The sequence below is a fragment of the Lampetra fluviatilis genome, chromosome 69, assembly GCF_964198595.1.
Source record: "Lampetra fluviatilis chromosome 69, kcLamFluv1.1, whole genome shotgun sequence".
Lineage (NCBI taxonomy): Eukaryota > Metazoa > Chordata > Hyperoartia > Petromyzontiformes > Petromyzontidae > Lampetra > Lampetra fluviatilis.
Window position 1 is genome coordinate 3454834 of NC_136343.1, and position 18650 is coordinate 3473483.

The window sequence follows — 18650 nt, forward strand, 5'->3', positions numbered from 1 at the left end:
ATGTAACAGCATGGCTGAGAGTGAGAGTGCGGAAGATCCTGCCTGCCTTATGCCTCACTCAGCGGTATTCACCTACGTGACTTTACCGAAAAAACCTAAGAATATGAATCCTTGCAGTCACGAAAGCTTCCAATCTAGAATTCATCCACAACCTCACCGCGCTGGACTACTTGTGCTTAAATAACTAAGGCAAACATTTCCGCATGTTGATTTTTTTTACACGATTTATGGGAACATTTCCAAAAGGTTGGACTTCCGTAAGTCGGGTTTTCCGCTACCCGGGGACTTACCGTAATGTATGTGGCTAGAAGGAATTCCTGTCACACGCCAACTTGAACAGGAAACGGCTCCGAATCCTTGTCAAGCAGCATTTGCCGGACCTGCCCAAAATCACAAAAATCCTTAACGAATGTGAGCAGAGGGGCAGGGATATCAAAAACAAGGAAAAACCAAAACCCTAAGCCTCTTCAAGGTACTGAGGCCTTGATTACATCAATGAAGCAGGGATCTAGTTTCTGGAAGAAAAAATCTATACACCTGTGCTGTAGCAGATGAACAGAAAATACAGGAGACCTTTGAATATCGCAAGGGTTACTTTCTTGGAACGTGCCGAGAAAGCCAAAATGGCAATATTAAATACTTAAGCCTTACCTAAACAATAGGGTTAGGTAAACGGCAACCAAAAACATGCATCACAATTGAAATAAATAAGTAGAAACTCGATAGAAAAAACATTACAAGACAATAAATAGGATTATAAATACTGAAGAAAAACTCTACTTACAATGATGATGATGTGTGTGTGCGTGAGTGGGGAGTGGTCGTGCTTCGCGTGCTGCGCTATGAACCCAGTGACCCGAGTTCAATTTCCGCTCACGCCCAAAACCATGACAAATATCTAAAGTGGCCCTGGGCCTTCCCAGGTCGACTCAACCTCAAATAAGTACCTGGTGTGATGTGTAAACATCGCCACTGGTGAGAAAAAGGCGGCCGGGAATGGTGCTGGTAACCTATCCCCTTTGTGTGCCGTGCCGACCTTTATAGGTGCTACTTGCGAACAGCACTTGCCCTAACAGTCTGTTAAGGCTAAATGCTTGCATGGCAAAGGTTGAGGTGCCACCGATTTCTTCGCGTTCCTCACCCACCCCGCCCTCCTTCCCAGAACAGTATTACCCACTCAAGTGTAAATTGGAATGCTAAGAGGTTGCCCGTGCTAAGTCGAAACCGCAAAAAATAAACCCGTGATATTCAAGGGTCCACTGTATGACATTTGCGCAGAACTGCCCTGGCCTGAAACCACAATGGGGCTTTGCAAGCTTCTTGTCTGCAGGTCTAGCAAGCTGAATATTTATTATCTGGCAATCAGTGTGGTCGAACGATAGATCTTCAGTTTAACACGTAGGCTTTCGTGACAAATATCATCCATAAGAGGTTTTTGGGTTAGATCGCGTAAATATGTCGTTAAAACACGCCACCACCAGAAACAGCCAACTAGTAAGGGTTTTCACGTAAACAGAACATGCCAATTCATCACTAGTACAGCACACCGGTGTTGGAGAGCCAAGCCACAACATTTACAAACGGAGTACGACGTTTCGCCAGTAATTACAACTAGCTTCATCAGGCGACAGCCAGATTTGTGGAGAAGTCTTACTGTTTCGTTCCATATATAGAGGTGTAGATGTGTTGACCACCCTTCTGCACTGAGCAAAAAACCTCTATTACGTTAGATCTTCGTCCAATCCAGCAGAGATCCTTGTTCAGTCCATGTTGTTGTAATAATGTTCTGTACTGGAACCTGTGTAAAATCACCACCCTCCCTCAGCACCTTCCTATGGAAGTCCATTATGCCCGGCACTAAAACTGCTCTTAGACTCTGGGTTGCCCAAGCCGTGCAAATGTCACCAATCACAATATTCTGGGTTCACACTTTGTCACAAGATATTGCACTAGCCAACCACTGACAGAGTGTGCTTACTTCCTGGAATATTTAAGGCATAGCCAAAGCAACAAATACATATACACAAACACACGTTAAAATACAGAAACCCGTGTGCTAGCTACCCAGCACGTTAACACACTCCCAAAACACGCTCTACAAAACCAGTAATACTTAAGAGGCTAAAAATGCAAATAAAAAAACAAGGTTAAGTGTTAACTTACACTCGCAGTCAAATAAAATATATTAACACACATGAGCATATTCCAATGCACACACATACACACAGTTACCCGCAACAAAGACCCCCAATATAGCCTTAACAATAAGTTCAAGAGTGGGTGTATGGCCAGCACCACACCCGACCGCTTTTGTTTCCCCAGTGGCGATGTTTACACACTGCACAAGGCGCTCATATGAGGCTTTGCCGATCTAGGGATCGACTCCAGTTGGGACGGGTCAGAAAGTTACAAAAACAAACATGGTTGGTTACGTACGGTGTGAACGAAGTTCAAATGACATACAAAAAACGATAGGAGTGCAAATTAGATTAAAGGTAACCAATTCACACAAAAATGTATAGAAATTAATAAAGTACATAGTCCAATTTTCAAACAGATACCTATTCCAAGGCAAAATTAGGACTGCATTAACCACACATTCTTATGGTATATTTTACCACAAACATCAAGTCTGTATTTATCTTCTTGGTTCTTTCGGTAAAGTCACGTAGAAGGGAAGTAATAAAATAATAAAAATAAAACATAAAATAATTCTCACGACGTTTCGGCCACAACGCAAGCAGTTGTCCTCAGGTGAAAACCAGGTCTGTCGAGGCGACAGCGTCTGAATGAAACAGCACACGAGCTTGGAGCATATATATGACTTTACCGAAAACCAAGTAGATGAATCCCTGCAGTCACGAAAGCTTTAAATCGAAAAAGTCTGTATTTACCACGATATATCTATTTACAAGGCGATTTTTTCCGTAGAGTTGCTCTTTATTTGACCTGTTATTAAACCATTGGACTATCCGAAAAATGTGCGACGTGCATCTGATTGTCTGTGTCGCGTGTTTATTTGGAGTTTGCGTGTCTCTCTTTCTGCGTGGTTGCGTGGATTTGAACTCCGCTTTACCCCTCCAAATTTAGAAACATGAGTTTAGAGCATTTGGCTGCTGTAAATTTCCACACGATAAGCCACTTCGTTGTGGGCAGGTCGCTTCTGAAATATATATAGCTCAAAATATGAGAAATCTAAAAAAAAATGGTTTTAAAGTAGTCAGCCAGGTGAGGACAAATTAAAATGAACAAAATTAAAGCAAATACAATCAGGCGATGGCAGGAGGCAAGGCCAGCATGGCTAGGCCACACTTTGTAACGTTCCAACCTGGACATCGATGCCATTACTCGCTGCTATACTCAATTAATATCCCGAGGAGAACAATAGAAGACGCGAGGCTGCACCTAATTAAACAAAAACCACGACCACCACCACCACGATTTGAACTTCTCACCTCGGATCTCAGTTGAGTGGCGAGCAGCTTTCCGGGATCTCGTGACGTCACGATGAACCGCGCGGCGGGGAGATGACATGACGTCATACCTAGCTTACCCCACCGACTGAAAAAATTATGTTAATGAGTCAGGCCCTGACGTTGAGTGATTGGCCATGGCTGCTGAACAGGACACAATGAACTCGCAACAGATTTCATGGAAAATGTTATGAAGCAGGCCCTCATATGGAGTGATTGCGCGTGGCTTTGCCCAAATTATGATTTTACTGGTGACGTGATGTCACTAGCGGGGTACACACCCCCTAGCGTCTCGCGACGATGACTTCACGTGGAGTGGTAAAGTGCGAGAGCGAGCACGGTGAGGAATGGTATTAGAGTATAAGTTGATTTAGATTCCTTTTACATTTCTTCCTCTGTTGCACAGTTATCCCTTGGGTGGGTAATCTCAGCTACAACAACAAGAACGTGAACATTATTGCGTGTTAGTGTACACTGTGTGATACCACTACCATCATAAGCATCAACATAATCGGCACCATCATTATAATCATAAGCACCACCATCAGCTTCAGCACTATCATTATCAGCACTATCATTATCAGCACTATCATTATCAACACCATCATCAGCAGCACCATCATCATGAATCCCATCATCAGCACCACCATCAGCAACACCACTTTAATAATCATCAACACGATCATCATCAGCACTATCGTCATCACCACCACCATCGTCATCAACACCACCATAATCATCAACACCATCATCAGTATCAGCACCAACAACAACAACCGCAATTCGTCACTAAATGGCACTTGTTCCAGGCTAAGGCCACGTGAAATATCAAACGCCCGCGTGCATACCCAGGTGTCATGGGTTGACTGATTGAGATGACTGGCCGATGCACCACCTTGTGCCCCCTACTGTGCCAACTGTCTGTGCTTTAGCCACCCAGTGCTCCGCTCGTTGTGAGCGTCGCTCTTCCTTCCGTTGTTGCTGGAGGGCGACTGCCTCCAACTGCCCAGTAGTGTTCTTCACGAACCTCTTCCACAGAGGTCGATTTTGACACTACTGTTACCAGTCATGGGCAAGTCCACTCAGCTCCACATCCTCTATGGGCAGTATTGAATCTATGGGCAGTGTTGAGTCTACTGGCAGCGTTGGAGTGTATGGGAAGCGTTGAATATGTGGGTAGTGTTGAGTCTATGGACAGATTCCAAGAACACAGGATGAGATGTTACTATCCTTTGTGCAAGCACTTCCAAGAGTTCATGAACAGTGAGCCTGGTGAAATTTAGGGAGCGCATCGTCAGTAGTGTACCTTTGGTTCCTAGAGTGTTTCGGCCTTTCATACTATACACCCTCACCAAAGGCGGCCAGCGACAGGGTGATCAATCCTACGCTTGCGTCCCATTCCCAATTAGTCATAGGAGTTGCCTTGTTGTTGATAGCCAACATCCCATGGGACTATGCATGGTAGGGGCGTCCTCCTCCCTGAGTCAAGCATTGTTGACCGCATACCTCCTGGCCCTCTCACTTCGGGGCCCAGCTGGGGTCTTTCCTCTTCATCCACAGCCACTGACTGCTGCCTTCTGCCGCTTCCGATACAGCTCTGATTGCCGAACGCTGGCTCTGGCCCTTAATTCCCAGGTCTCTAAGCAGTCTGGTTGTAGATGTTGCCACAAAACCTCTGCAGCCCACCTCCACTGGTCGGACTTCTGTGTTCCAGCCATGATGCCGTGCTTCGGCAGCTAGATCGGCATAGCGCAGATGTTTTCGCTCATAAGCCTCATCTACTGAGTCCTCCCAGGGTACTGTGAGCTCGATGATGAAGACCTTCTTGAGCGAACGGGACCAGAGCACCATGTCAGGTCTTAGGGTGGTGGTTGCGATCTCCGGAGGAAACACAAGTTGCCGGCCAATGTCAGCTAGCATTTTCCAGTCGCGGGCCAAGCGCAGCTGGTCTCGCCCTAATGGTGTAGAGCCGCTCTTCGGTGGTTTAGCCCCTTCGCGGACAAAGGTCGTCCGTAAGGGGTGTGATGCTGCTGGGGGTGATAGGGAGTTGGTGGCAGCTCACTTGTCCTCCAGGGCGGACGCAAGGTTTTTAAGGACTTGGTTGTGACGCCAAGTGTAGCGTCCTTGGGTGAGGCTTGTTTTACACCCTGTGAGAATGTGCCTGAGGTTGGCTGGCATGGAACAGAGGGCACAGTCCGGATCTTCACCATACCATTGGTGAAGATTAACTGGTGTTGGAAGGACGTCATATGTTGCTCTGATGGAAAAGCTCAACCGCCTCGCTTCCATGGCCCACAGATCCTTCCAGCTGATCTTCCTCTTCTCCACACTGCCCCATCGAGTCCACTGTCCCTGTTTGGCAAGAGAGACTGCCTTGGCCCACCTTGCAGCCTCCTCCTGATGGCGTACTTCCTGCACTACCATCTTCCGCCGCTCTGGTGCTGTGGCCTTACTCCAAGAAGCACGGCTAGTTAGCCCAAGGCCTCCTCTCCCTTGTTGAACATGACCCACAATGTCAGCATGTCTGAGAGCTGCTCTTGCCTCCTGGACTGCTTTTCCTGGCCTCTATTTGCGCCCAGTTGCCAAGGTCGGCGCGTTGTTGCTCACCACTGAGTCTCGAGATTCATTCAGTGTCATCTGGAGCCTGGTTTTTGCACACTTGAATTCCTCTGTTAGACTGGTGAGGGGCAGCTTGAGGACACCATCTCCATAGAGGCCTATGGTGGTAAGGCATCGTGGAACTCCGAGCCACTTCTTTAAGTAGCCTGTGACTCCTTTTTCCATCTTCTCCACTGTTGAGATTGGAACCTCATACACTGCTAGGGGCCACAACACCCGGGGTAGGAGACCAAACTGCAGACAACAGGCCTTTAACTTTCCAGGTAGCTGGGTGTTGTCGATGGACTGAAGGCTACTACTGATGTCTTTGCGCAGCTGTTGCACCTGGTCTTTGTCCTTCAGGCTTGCATCATACCACCTTCCAAGGCTTTTTACCGGCTGCTCAGACACTGTTGGGATTTGGTCATCTCCGATGAAGAATTTCAGGTCAGAGAGTACTCCCTTCACAGTATTAAGTATATGGGCAGTCTTGAGTCTATGGGCAGTGTGAGTCTATGGGCAGTGTTGAATCTATGGGCAGTGTTGAATCTATGGGCAGTGTTGAATCTATGGGCAGCGTTGCGTCTATGGGCAGTGTTGAATCTATGGGCAGCGTTGCGTCTATGGGCAGTGCTAACCCTATCAGCAGAGTTGAGTCTATGGGCAGTGCTGTTTAATGTAAAAGAGAAGTTTATTCCAGTGGAGGTGTACAAGGAGGGAGAAGAACCAAATGGGATTGTGCACACGGATATTGTTATATAGGGTGGCCCAAAAGTCAGGAGACAGGGTTATTATTATACAGGGTGTGGCAAAACTCAAGGCACACATAGCTATTATACAGGGGGGCCGAAAAGTCAGGACACATACGGTTATTATACTGGGTGGCCCAAAATTCAGGATATACATGGTTATTATACAGGGTGGCCCAAAAGTCAGACACATTAGGTTTTTATTATATTGGGTGGCCCAAAGTCAGGACACATGGTTTAGTGTAATACATATTGGCCCAAAAGTCAGGACATATACTGTTATTTTATAGGGTGGCCCAAAGTCAGGACACATAGCGTTATTATTATACAGGGTGGCCCAAAAGTCAAAACACATAGGATTAATATACTGGGTGGGCCAAAATTCAGGAGACATAGGGTTAATGTTATAAAGGGTGGTTTAAAGTCAGGACACATACGTTACTGTTTATAGGGTGGCCCAAACGTCAGGACACAGGGTTATTATACTGGGTTGCCCAAAAGTCAGGAGATATAGGGTGAATGTTATACAGGGTGGCTCAAAAGTCAGGATACAGAGGGTAATTGTTTTACAGGGTAGCCCATAAGTCAAAACACATAGGGTTATTATTAGACAGTGTGGCCCAAAAGTCAGGACACATATGTTACTGTTATACATGTTGGCCCAAAGGTCAGGAAACGTACAATTATTGTACAGGGTGGCCCAATAGTGAGGTCACATAAGGTTATTATACAGGGTGGCACAAAAGTCAGGACACAAGGTTATTGTTACACGGATTGGCACAAAAGTTAGGACACAGGGTTATTGTTATAAAAGGTGGCCAAAACATCAGGGCACAGGATTATTGTTATATAGGTTTGCCCAAAAGCTCGGACACATAGGGTTATTCTACAAGGTGGCCCAACATTCAGGACACAAATATAACTATTATACAGAGTGGCCCAAAAGTCAGGACACACGTGGTTATACAGGGTGGCCCAAAAGGCAGGAGACATATGGTTATTGTTATACAGGGTGGCCCAAAAGTTTTGAAACATAGAGTTGTTGTTATACAAGTTGGCTTAAAAGTTAGGATGTAGAGTTATTGTTATACAAGGTGGCCAAAACGTCAGGACACCCAGGGTTATAACAATAGGGTGGCCCAAAAGTCAGAAGACATAGGGTTATTGTTCTACAGGGCTGCCAAAAAGTTAGAACACATAAGGGAGTTGTTATACAAGGTGGCCAAAAAGTCAGGACACATAGGGTTATTTTACAGGGTGGCCCAAAAGTGAGGACACACGAGAGTCGTTATACAGCGTGGCCTAAAAGTCAGAACACAGGATTTGTATACAGGGTGGTCCAAATGTAAGGACACACAGGATTATTATACAGGGTGGCCCCAAAGTCAATACTCATAACGTTATTATGCTACAGGTTGGTCAAAATGTCATGGCACATAAGGTTATTATTCAGGATGGCTCAAAAGTCAGGACACATAGGGTTATTATAAAGGGTGGCCCAAAAATAAAGTAACATTGGGGTGTTGTTATACAGGGTGGTCCAAAATTCAGGACACAGAAGGTTATTCTTTGACAAGGTAGACCAGAAGTCAAGACACATATGGTTATTATACAGTGTGGCCAACAAGTCAGAACACACACAGTTATTTTTAAAAAAGGTTGGTCCAATGTCAGGAGACATCGGGTTATTGTTATACAGTGTGTGAGAAAATTCAAGGAATACATAGCTATTATACAGGGGGAGGCAAAAGTCAGGACACACAGGGCTATTGTTATACAGCCTGGCGCAAAATCAAGTGTAGTGACATAGAATTGGTCACTACGTAGCATAGCGCTGTTTGTTGGCAGAGAAGGGGATCTGCAGTTGCAGCAGCCCTGGCTGACAGCAGGTCACGTGACAAACCAGAGAGAGGGATGTAGGGGAAAGGTTACAGAGGGGACACGTGAGGGAAGCCCGGGAACCTGCTAGTAGGTTCTAGAGGAGGGCTCGCGAACAGCAAATGTTGGGCAGTGCTGTGAACCTATATGAGTACATGAGCAGTGCATATCGAAGTCATCGAGTCCATAGACTCTTCAAGCTTTATAAACGCACTCCGGCGATTCTTTGCCATCAGAGGGCCAGCCAAGCAACTCCGTTCTGATTGTGGAACCAATTTCACTGGAGCATGTAAAGAGCTTAAGATCAATACGGAAAATGTTAAATATGATTCTGTAGGCAAATACATTTGTGACCAAGGCTGCACGTGAATCTTCAATCCTCCTCACTCTTCGCATATGGGAGGAGCCTGGGAACGCATAGTCGGGAATGCTCGACGCATTCTTGTCTCCATGCTGTGTGATGTCGGGTCCACAAGTTATCTCACGAGGTCTTGACCACTCTCGTGGCCGAGGTCTCAGCTATAATTAAAACCACTGATTCCCATCTCAACTGACCCAGTCACCATTCATCTTGACTCCTGCTACACTTCTTACCCAGAAGACATGCTCAGAGCACCCACCGAGGAGGTCAGCACAGCAGGCCTCTACAGACGCCAATGGAGACAAGTGCAGAGCTTCATCTACATGTTCTGGCATCACTGGAAAAACAAGTACCTTGCGACACTTCAAGTGCGCAGCAAGTGGCAGTCGAGCAGACCAGACATCCAAAAAGGTAACCTCGTCCTACTGAAGGACAACCAAGTCAAACGGAATGAGTGGCCAATGGGCCGCATCCTCAAGACGATTACCAGTGCCGATGGGGAAGCTTGAAAGCTTGAGGTTATGGTAGCGAAGCAAGGTGTCGCAAGAACTTTCGTTAGGCCTATAGGTGAGACAGTGCTACTTTTCGCTCGCAAAGATATGGACAAATAAGTTAACCCATTGAAGTTTGTTGCACATTTGTTTATGACATTTGTTTATAAATAGTGGTATCTCCTAGATACCAGACAGGGAGTGTTCTGCCCCACGGCAGATATGGGGGTGTGTTTACACAGGAACTTCCTGATATGATGGTGTTGAGTTTGGTCACGTGACCAAGAAGTTACGAGTTAAGGGTCTCTAAGTCATGAGGCCAGGCAGGGGTGTCAGCCATTACAGAGTACAAACAATTAACGTATCAGTGAAGACCGGTGCATTTTTGTCTACCAAGTGGCAATGCTTACACATCACACTAGGTACTCATTTGAGGCCGAGTTGACCTAAGAAAAGCCGAGAACCGGTTCAGATAATCGTCACTGGTGTTGACCAAACTCGGGTCTCTAGGTTCATAGTCCAGCACGGTACCCACTGCACTACCGCTCCCCACATTACACACACACAGTCCTCAGTAAACGTTCTGGGAATATACTTACTGATTTTATTCATGATTTTCTACAGAAATTAAAATCCAGTGAAACCGAGGCTATTATGAAATCGGTCATATTTTCACATTCTTGACCAGATGTGAGCTTGTTATTTATCTATCTCTCCAAAAACAAAAACATATTTTTACACGAACCTCTAGTCTTAACGGGTTTCTAGTCTCTCATAAGCAGCCAGGTTTCAACGCTTCCCAGATAGATGTGTATCAGCAACTACCATTTCTATTTCACAATACGTGGGTCCTAGTTTGATGCAAAACTATAGAACTCACTAGGAGGAAGTACCCAACTTTGCCCGGTGGAAAAAATATATAAATTTCAAAACTTGTCTTCACTTAAAAAAACACAACATAAACATACACAAATCCGTGAGTTTTTTTTGGGTTAGATCACGTGAATATATAATTATGCCATCCGACAAAGCCAACTAGTAAGGGTTGTGACTTAAACAGAACATGCCAATTTGCCAGTAATTACAAATAGCTTCATCAGGCAACAGCCAGATTTGTGGAGGTGTGATGCCGCCGCCACGAAGCCGCTCGGCGGGCGCCCCATCTACGACCTCACCACCACCAAGCGACGGAGCCAGCCCCGCTTCCCCCTCACCTCACGTAAACACACCCGCACGCATTTCCCCCCCCCCCCCCCCATAGAGCTCCGAGGGGAGGTCACCTGGCTGACCGGTTTTCACCCGAGAAGCCCTTACCGGGATAATCTTCACGGTTTCCTGCGGCCAGGGAATTGGACGACCTCCCCCGATGCTGATTCGCACCGCGGCGCTGTGACCGGCATTAAGATTGCATGGTCGCGGCGAGGGGCCACTCGGCCCCCGCGGTTGAAACGCACCCCACGCACGCATGTATCGATGGGGCAGGCAGAGGGGCATAAGTATAGGACTAATTTGAATACGCGCCGCGCATAAGCATTGTGATGGAGGAGCATAATTAGAATAAGCGCTGCGCATAAGCATTGTTATGGAGGAGCATAATTAGAATAAGCGCCGCAACACGCAGCGCATCTTATTAGCATAGCAAAGGTGCCCCGGAACCGCCGCACGCGCCCTGACTGGCGCACGCCTATTGTTAAAGAAAAACTGGGAGGGCACAACAACAGGCGGGGCGGCATCTCTTTGATGTAGGGACGATAAAAGGGGGGCGAAAACGGGTAGATCGCTCTCTTGTTCCAGAATCAGGCCACGAGACGCTCTCCAGCCCAGCGACCCGGACGTCCGTGCGACGCATCGAGGTACGCAGCAAGGACGGGATCAGCGGACCGCCGTGGGCACCTAATCGTAAGTGGAAAGGGGGTATTGGGAAAGAGACTAGAGAGTCTAGAGCCGCCTAGAACATATCCCTCCGATAGATCGGGTACAGACCCAGGGACGATAACGTAGGCCTGCCACGCCAATCGATACCGACCCAACAGTAAAGCGTAGTCGCGGAGAATAAACCATTAATAACCCAGCGCAGCCTCGAGTGGTCTTACGAGTGAGTGAAGCGCGTGGTGCTGTGTGCAGGTGTGTGCGCTCGTAGCGTGGGGGGGGGGGGGGGGGGTCGGTGCGTCCACAGGTACCCGCTCCGTCTATCGCCGCAGGGACTCGCACGGTGTGAGGGTAGCGTCATTCGCCCTCCGACCCCTGACCCCCGTTCAGAGCGTGGGATTGGTGGAGAGAGAACGCAGCGTTTACAGGTGAACGAGAGCGGGCGGCGAGCTATGCCTCTCACACGAGCTCACGGAGGGGCGGACCAGGGAGGGGAGCCGTTGGGCGATGAACCCAGCGACGGCAGCAGCTGGTCGCAGACCAGCGAAGGGTCGGTAAACGGCGGAGCCCCTGTCATCAGCACGCAGCCGGGAGGGACCTCGGGGACCAGCGGCCCCAACAGAGGTCTGTTTCGTTCCTTATATAGAGGCCTAGATGTGGTTGGTGACCACACCACTGCACTCTTGCGCAAGGTCGGGGAGGGGGGGGGATTACTGAGTCAATGTACATTATGCATATGCATTATGCGAGGTCCTTGATCTTGTCCTATTTTGTGTATTAAAATAGCCGTACCAACGGTAATCCCTTTTGAAGTATGCTGCCCTTTATAGGCATGCATTTAAATGTTTGATTTGATGATTCGCTTCCACGCAGCACTGAGGCGGTAGCTATCTGATCAAAGGGCTCACATAATGCACGTGCATAATGTACGTTGACTCAGTAATTCCCCCCCCCCCCACTTTGCGCAAGAGCGCAGAAGCGAAGTCACCACATCTAGGCCTCTATATAAGGAACGAAACAGACTTCTCCACAAATCTGGCTGTCGCCTGATGAAGCTAGTTGTAATTACTGGTGAAACGTCGTACTTAGATTGTAAATTTTGGCGGGTTTTAACGACACATATATTTACGCGATCCAACCCAAAAAAACGCTCTTTTGAATATTGGTCACGAAAGCCTATATGTTAAACTGACGTCCACAAATACTAAGCTATTATTAAAGCCCGGCGTTCCGTTTGTCTATTTGTCCATCAATAAAATTATAACAGCCTTTCTGAAGTCCTGAATCAAAAAGTAATATAAAGTGAGTGTAATTATTTTATTACGTTTTATTATTATTATTTTATTATTTCCCTTCTACGTGACTTTACCGAAAGATCCAAGAAGATGAGTGTAAAGAGTTTATATAAAGGTTTCCAAATGTTGTCGACACCCCCCCCCCCCCCTGCTCATTTTATTTATTTTGCAGGCATATATAGCTACACACCCTACATATGTAATAAAGGTCGTTGAGGCGACTTCTGGAATCCGGTCTTTTATTCAACTTGCATTACAGCTTTCCTTCACGCTGCTGACAGGCAGCGTGAGAGGGATAGATAGAGAGACGCACTGCCACGTGGCAACCCGGAGCCCTGCTCACACGTGGCCCCTTCCTCCGTTCGTTCCCGTTCTGACCACGTGTCGTTCGTTTCCACCCATATTTAATACCCGGGTCACATGGTACGTTTCCACCAATCCTGGTTAGCCTCCATGGAATATTCCAGGCTCCCTCGTAGGCTCCCGGGACCACGCCCCTGACTCATCTCCCCATTGGCTGTGGCCAAAGCCAGCAGAACCAATCCTCTACTTACAGCTGTCACCTTTCCATTACGTCAGGGCCACACCCCTAAGCTTCCCCCCATTGGCTATAGACCAGGACTGGCAGAGCCAATCATCATGACGAGTTGTGATACGTCATTGAGCCGGATAGATCCTCACATTACACATACAATAGAATAAGTAGTATTTAGAGACTCTACAGTCGTATCTCCTGACTATAGTAGTATCTACTGACTCTATAGTAGTATCTACTCATTCTAGTAGTATCTACTGAATATTGTAGTAAATGCACATTGGGGTGGAGGGGACATCACACTGTTCAGGATTTACCTCAGCGTGTGCTTGTGCAGCAGCAACTGTGCTTGATTTTTTTTAGCCATTTTCAACGCGAAGGAGAACCTCCCTCCTGTCGCCGCTAAGAAAGCTTGTTTACGTTGCTAGGGGGCAACCGCGAGTTGGCGTTTCCATGTGTAGTGGGTTCAACTGAGTCGCACACTTAAACTTGGAGGCAGTGCGTTTATTAATGAATAATTAACACAACGGGGTAACTCTACCCCTGAACGAGATAACAACCTAGGGTGGTGACCACCCCGGCTAACTACGCAGGTTATGGGATAACTAACAACTTCCGACCAGGACAGCTAACATGCTGCCTGTGCCGCGTGCCTGAAGACTGGAGACCGAAGATCCAAGACGAAGGGTTTGTTTCCCGGGAAGGACAGCCACGATCTCTCCCGGGACTCGGCTTATATCCCCTGCGACGTGGCCGGGCTCCACCCCTGGCCACGCCCCCTTCCAGAACCCTCCCAGGGAACCTCAGTCCCTATCACATGACCCTCACACCCCCCCCTCAACTCGTCCATTCAAGTGTCCTCTCGGGTCACCCAGGCTGCCATGACCTCACTTGACCTTCTCCTCAGGCTGGCACACACACACTGTACTCCTCTAAGCCCAGTACTGCACTACAGTATGTCACTACACATGCATGTGCAGAAGCGTTCTTTGGCACACATTAAAGTTATCATTATGATCAGCGTACATTGTTACAAAGTGTGATATTATTAGAAGCTTTCGTGACTGCAGGAATCCATACTCTTTGGTTCTTTTGGTAAAGTCACGTAGGTATAAAATAAGATAAATCACGACGTTTCGGGTGCAACACAAGCGTCCGTCATTAGGTGGGAAAGCATGGTCTGCTGTTGAGGCAGACTATTTGAAAAAGTTTGAAATGGGTGACTTTGTTGTATGTGTTGGGTTATGAAATTTTTGATGAAAATAATAAAAATTAATAATTTTCCGAAAAAATTCGCAAATCGCATTAATTATGTTAATGTGTGAGTTAATATGCATAAATTATGTTAGTGCGTGTGATTATATGCATAAATTATGATAATCACGGAGATAATCGTAGTAATTTATGCGGATGCTTGCGATTATGTTAATGTGTGCAGTTATGATAATTAGGCTCAGCTTCGTTTATCCAGAATTATCAATCAGGATAACACGATTATCATCGATTAAACGTTTACCGATTATCCTAGTGTGTGTTATGATATTTTAGGTCACCAGTTTCAGATCTCATCACAGGATACAGTACTCAAGAATAAGACAGTTTTACATGGACTTGGAAGGAACACTCGATATGCTTCTGTGATAACAATTTATTCTAACAAGCATGTGATATTCTATCATGCAGGTCAAACATGCGTCAATAATTCATGAGCAAGATTATGCAATGAACTAATATGAATGACAAAAATTTTACTTCTTCATTTGCGACATTATGCATTTAACTAAAATGAATGAATAAACACTTATGCATTTGCGAGACTATGCATTTACTAAATTGAATAACTCAAAACTCTTATGCATTTGCGATATTGTGCATTTAACGAACTGAATGGCTAAAAACCCTCCTAACAATCGTAACCTCTACCTTTCCACCAGGCATCTCATTAGTTCGTTTTTGTATCGATCACAATCGGCGACTGGCCGAGTTTGAAAACAAGCATGACACACTTCATTTTGCGGTAATAAAAAGCACTTATTGTATCCCAGAGGCGAAAGTATATGTCAATAGATTAATCGGCAAGTATAAAGTCCTTTTAACGGAATGTTTGATATAATGGTGGGTGAGGGCGTGTGTATGGGAGAGCGAATCTGGCTCTGTTTTAATTAATGCTTCGGCGAGACTCTATGACAAAGGAAACTGGTTGGACAAGATTTTCTCTGTGCTTCCTTGAGTCTGCATGTGGGGAGCGATACGACCTCTGTCCGCCCGAGTTGCAGCCGAGACTTTCTCCGCGGTGAGGTGAGCGGCGGCGCTCGTTCGGAAGACTTTGACTCTCTTTCTCCACGGTGGGATGACGAGTCGGTTTTGGTTGATGCTGGTCGATCTGGGTGTCGCTCGGTGTCGCTCGGTGTCGCTCGTTGTCGCTCGGTGGCGCTCGGTGGCGCTCGGTGGCGATCTCCGCCTTTCCTGCGGGTTGTTCGCTGGTCGTCACTCTGACGAGGAGCGATGCTTCGTTCGTGGCAGGGTGGACGTTGGCGTCTTTGTTGGCTTCACTCGCAGCTCGGCGACTCAGGGTAGCGATTCTTCTCAGGTGGTGCAGACCTCGGCTTGTAGCGGCACGTCGCTACCCCACGAACCTCGTCATTCTGGATGACGAAAACTTCTTGACGATCTCTGGTGGGGCCCGTGGCCCGGACGATCTGTGGTGGAGCCGGAGCCCTTGACGAGGTGGGGCTCAGAGCCCCTGGCGATCTGCTTTGGATGGATTTTCCTTCGGTTTATATTGGAAATCCCACTCAGTTTCCCGAGTTGTTCAAAAGGCGGTGTCATAAAACATTCCTGTGGGGGTGGACCATCTGCGTCCGTGTGTGTGTCGTGTGCGTGTCCGTCCGTGTGTTTCGCGTGCGTGTTTGTCCGTGTGTTTATTAGCTTTGAAGACACAGCTGTGTGTCGTTCTGGAAGAAGGGGTGGAGGGGGGGGCCTCGTGACGGCGCCACCTAAGTTCTCCATTAACCAAGCCCGATGATTCGCGTCGAGTTATATATATAAAAACAAAATATTCGAATCCATGTTTTTGTTACTGAATAATATTTGTCGCGAAAACCTACGCGTTAAGCGAGCTTAATTATTCCCTCCCTTGCTCGGGGATCATATCTTTTGTCTCACACAGCTTAAGTTGTTTTGGTTTGGAAGTTGAAATGCGACTTATTTGCTGCTTGGTTCCATTATGCCCAAGTTATGCCGAAACCGTGTTCACGATGTTTTATCGTGACCCGATCTCTCATGGAAATGTTATTTCCTCGCGTGTGCAATTTTTGCTGTCCGTGTTGTGGGGAGACAAAGACGGTTGTTTCCACGGTGGGAGCACCCGGCGCATGCGCTTATTTATTTATTTCCGAAGACGTGTTAATTTCCTTTGAGCCATTGCCCGGGAGCTTTATTGGTGTCATTTCCTGGCTTTCGGCGTGTTCGTGTGGAGATCCTCTCGGGAAGACAAAGATGGCCGTGAGTTGCTCGCTTCTCATGGGGTGTTGCGTTTGGTTGATTATGGGAGGCTTCCCCGCCCTTCATTCTCCGAGGGAATCCACTTTAATTCCGTACTTATTATTTGACTTCGTGATTATTTAATTTGGTATCCCGGCTAGGAATTTTGTTTTGGAGCGACTCAAGCCATAATTATTCTTTGGTGCTTCAGCCCGGCCGCGTAGAAATTATTTAAGGTAAGTAATGTCCGTATTTAATTAACAATTGATGAATCGCGACTCTGGTGTAGACTGTAGTCTGGTTTCCAATTGGAGTAAGGATAGATACTGTTTGCTTACTCTTCATGGCTAAGTTGGTAATTGTTTATCTAACATGGTTCAAAACCCGTCTGTGTTTTTTATCGTCAATGTTGTTTCCTTTGTTAAGAATATAATTATATATTTCGTGGCCTGGTTTTGTATTTATCAAAGGGTTTTTTTTTACAAAAGGATGTCCTCCTGACCCCCCCGCTTGCAATTCCCCCCTCCCTTGTTCCTCTTGTGTGAAATTCGGGGAGTTTTTATGACCTTGATTGCCCTCTTTCATGCCCTCTTTCCTTTGAAATGAGGTATGCGCGCATCTGTGGAAGTGTGGGGGCGTGTTCGTTCCACGTTGCCCCGTGTTTATTAAAAAAACGATATTATATCTGTTGGCAGAATAATTCTTTAAAAAAAAAAAAAAGGGGGTACATACACAACAACTTTACCAAAAGAACCAAAGAGTATGGATTTGTGCAGTTACGAAAGCTTCAAATCAAGATTGAACCGCCTCTACGGGGAGGGCTTCTGCACATCTGTTACAGCTTTTAACAGACTACGAGACAAGAAGGCTCACCTGATCGAGTCGCTAACCTTTCTCAAGAGATGCCGCGATAACAATACTGGTCGCATTTACACTCACATCTGCTACTGTCACGTCTCCTAAGGCTAAACGGATCTTGTTCAAAGCTAGCCTATCGCTGATCTCAGAGAGAATAAGATTTGAACTTGATAATTTAGACAAAACTCTCTTACAATCACACTTAAAATTAACAGATAAGATGTCCACATTTGATTGGGACCATGTAGATAACATGACAGCTTCTTCTGCCAATTCAATGTGAACCAAATGTAAAGTTAACTTGATCGCTAAATTCAACCTCCTGTCAAAAAAGCCAGAGCCGCACGTTAAAAAGTTAGCGGTTAACAAGATCGTCATCAATCAAAGTAACATCCCAATTTCCGACAGCTGAAAATTAGTACGAGCCAAAGGGTTGAATTTCGCAGTCACCCCTAAACACATCCCAGTGGATGATATAATTGCCCAGGTCGACGTAGCCCTCAATGGCTTGGGACACATCCCGGCAGACGTTGCTAGATCTGAATTCGCCATCCTCAAAAACGATAAGAAACCCATTAACAACATCGTCAAAAACGAGCGTTTTGAACTCTCTAAATAAAAAAGAAATGCCATTGTCATCCTCTCAGCCGACAAGGGCAATGCCACTGTCATCATGGATAAAACCTCTTACAAGAAAATTCAAGACCTTCTTAATGATGGCAGCTATACCAAAATCAACAGAGATCCCACCAACCGCCTAGCGACAAAAACCAACAATATCATCACTAAATCGACTTCTATAATCGATCAGTCCAAGCAGAGCTCTCTAAAACCTTCGGCTGCTAGACCACCCAGATTATATGGCCTTCCAAAAATCCACAAAGTAGGTACCCCGCTCCGTCCTATCGTCTCCACCATTAACTCACCCACGTACAAACTGGCCGGATTTCCTTCCGAGACCCTGCTTCCTTTCACGGGCAAGTCCACATCAGCTGTACTTAACTCAGTTCACTTGGTTTCTCTAATCAAGGACATCTCACTGTCTCCAAAAAATTTGCTT

The 18650-nt window shown here is 46.5% G+C and overlaps 1 protein-coding gene across 1 annotated transcript in view; it reads right to left on the minus strand.

Moving 5' to 3' along the window:
* Positions 1-311: 311 nt before the first annotated feature.
* Positions 312-18650, minus strand: part of LOC144952710 (uncharacterized) — a 52972-nt gene continuing 34633 nt past the window's right edge. Inside the window, exon 4 of the mRNA XM_078883196.1 lies at positions 312-380. Coding sequence (XP_078739322.1) covers positions 321-380 — 60 coding nt within the window. The 3' untranslated portion in view covers positions 312-320. The remainder of the gene's footprint in view (positions 381-18650) is intronic.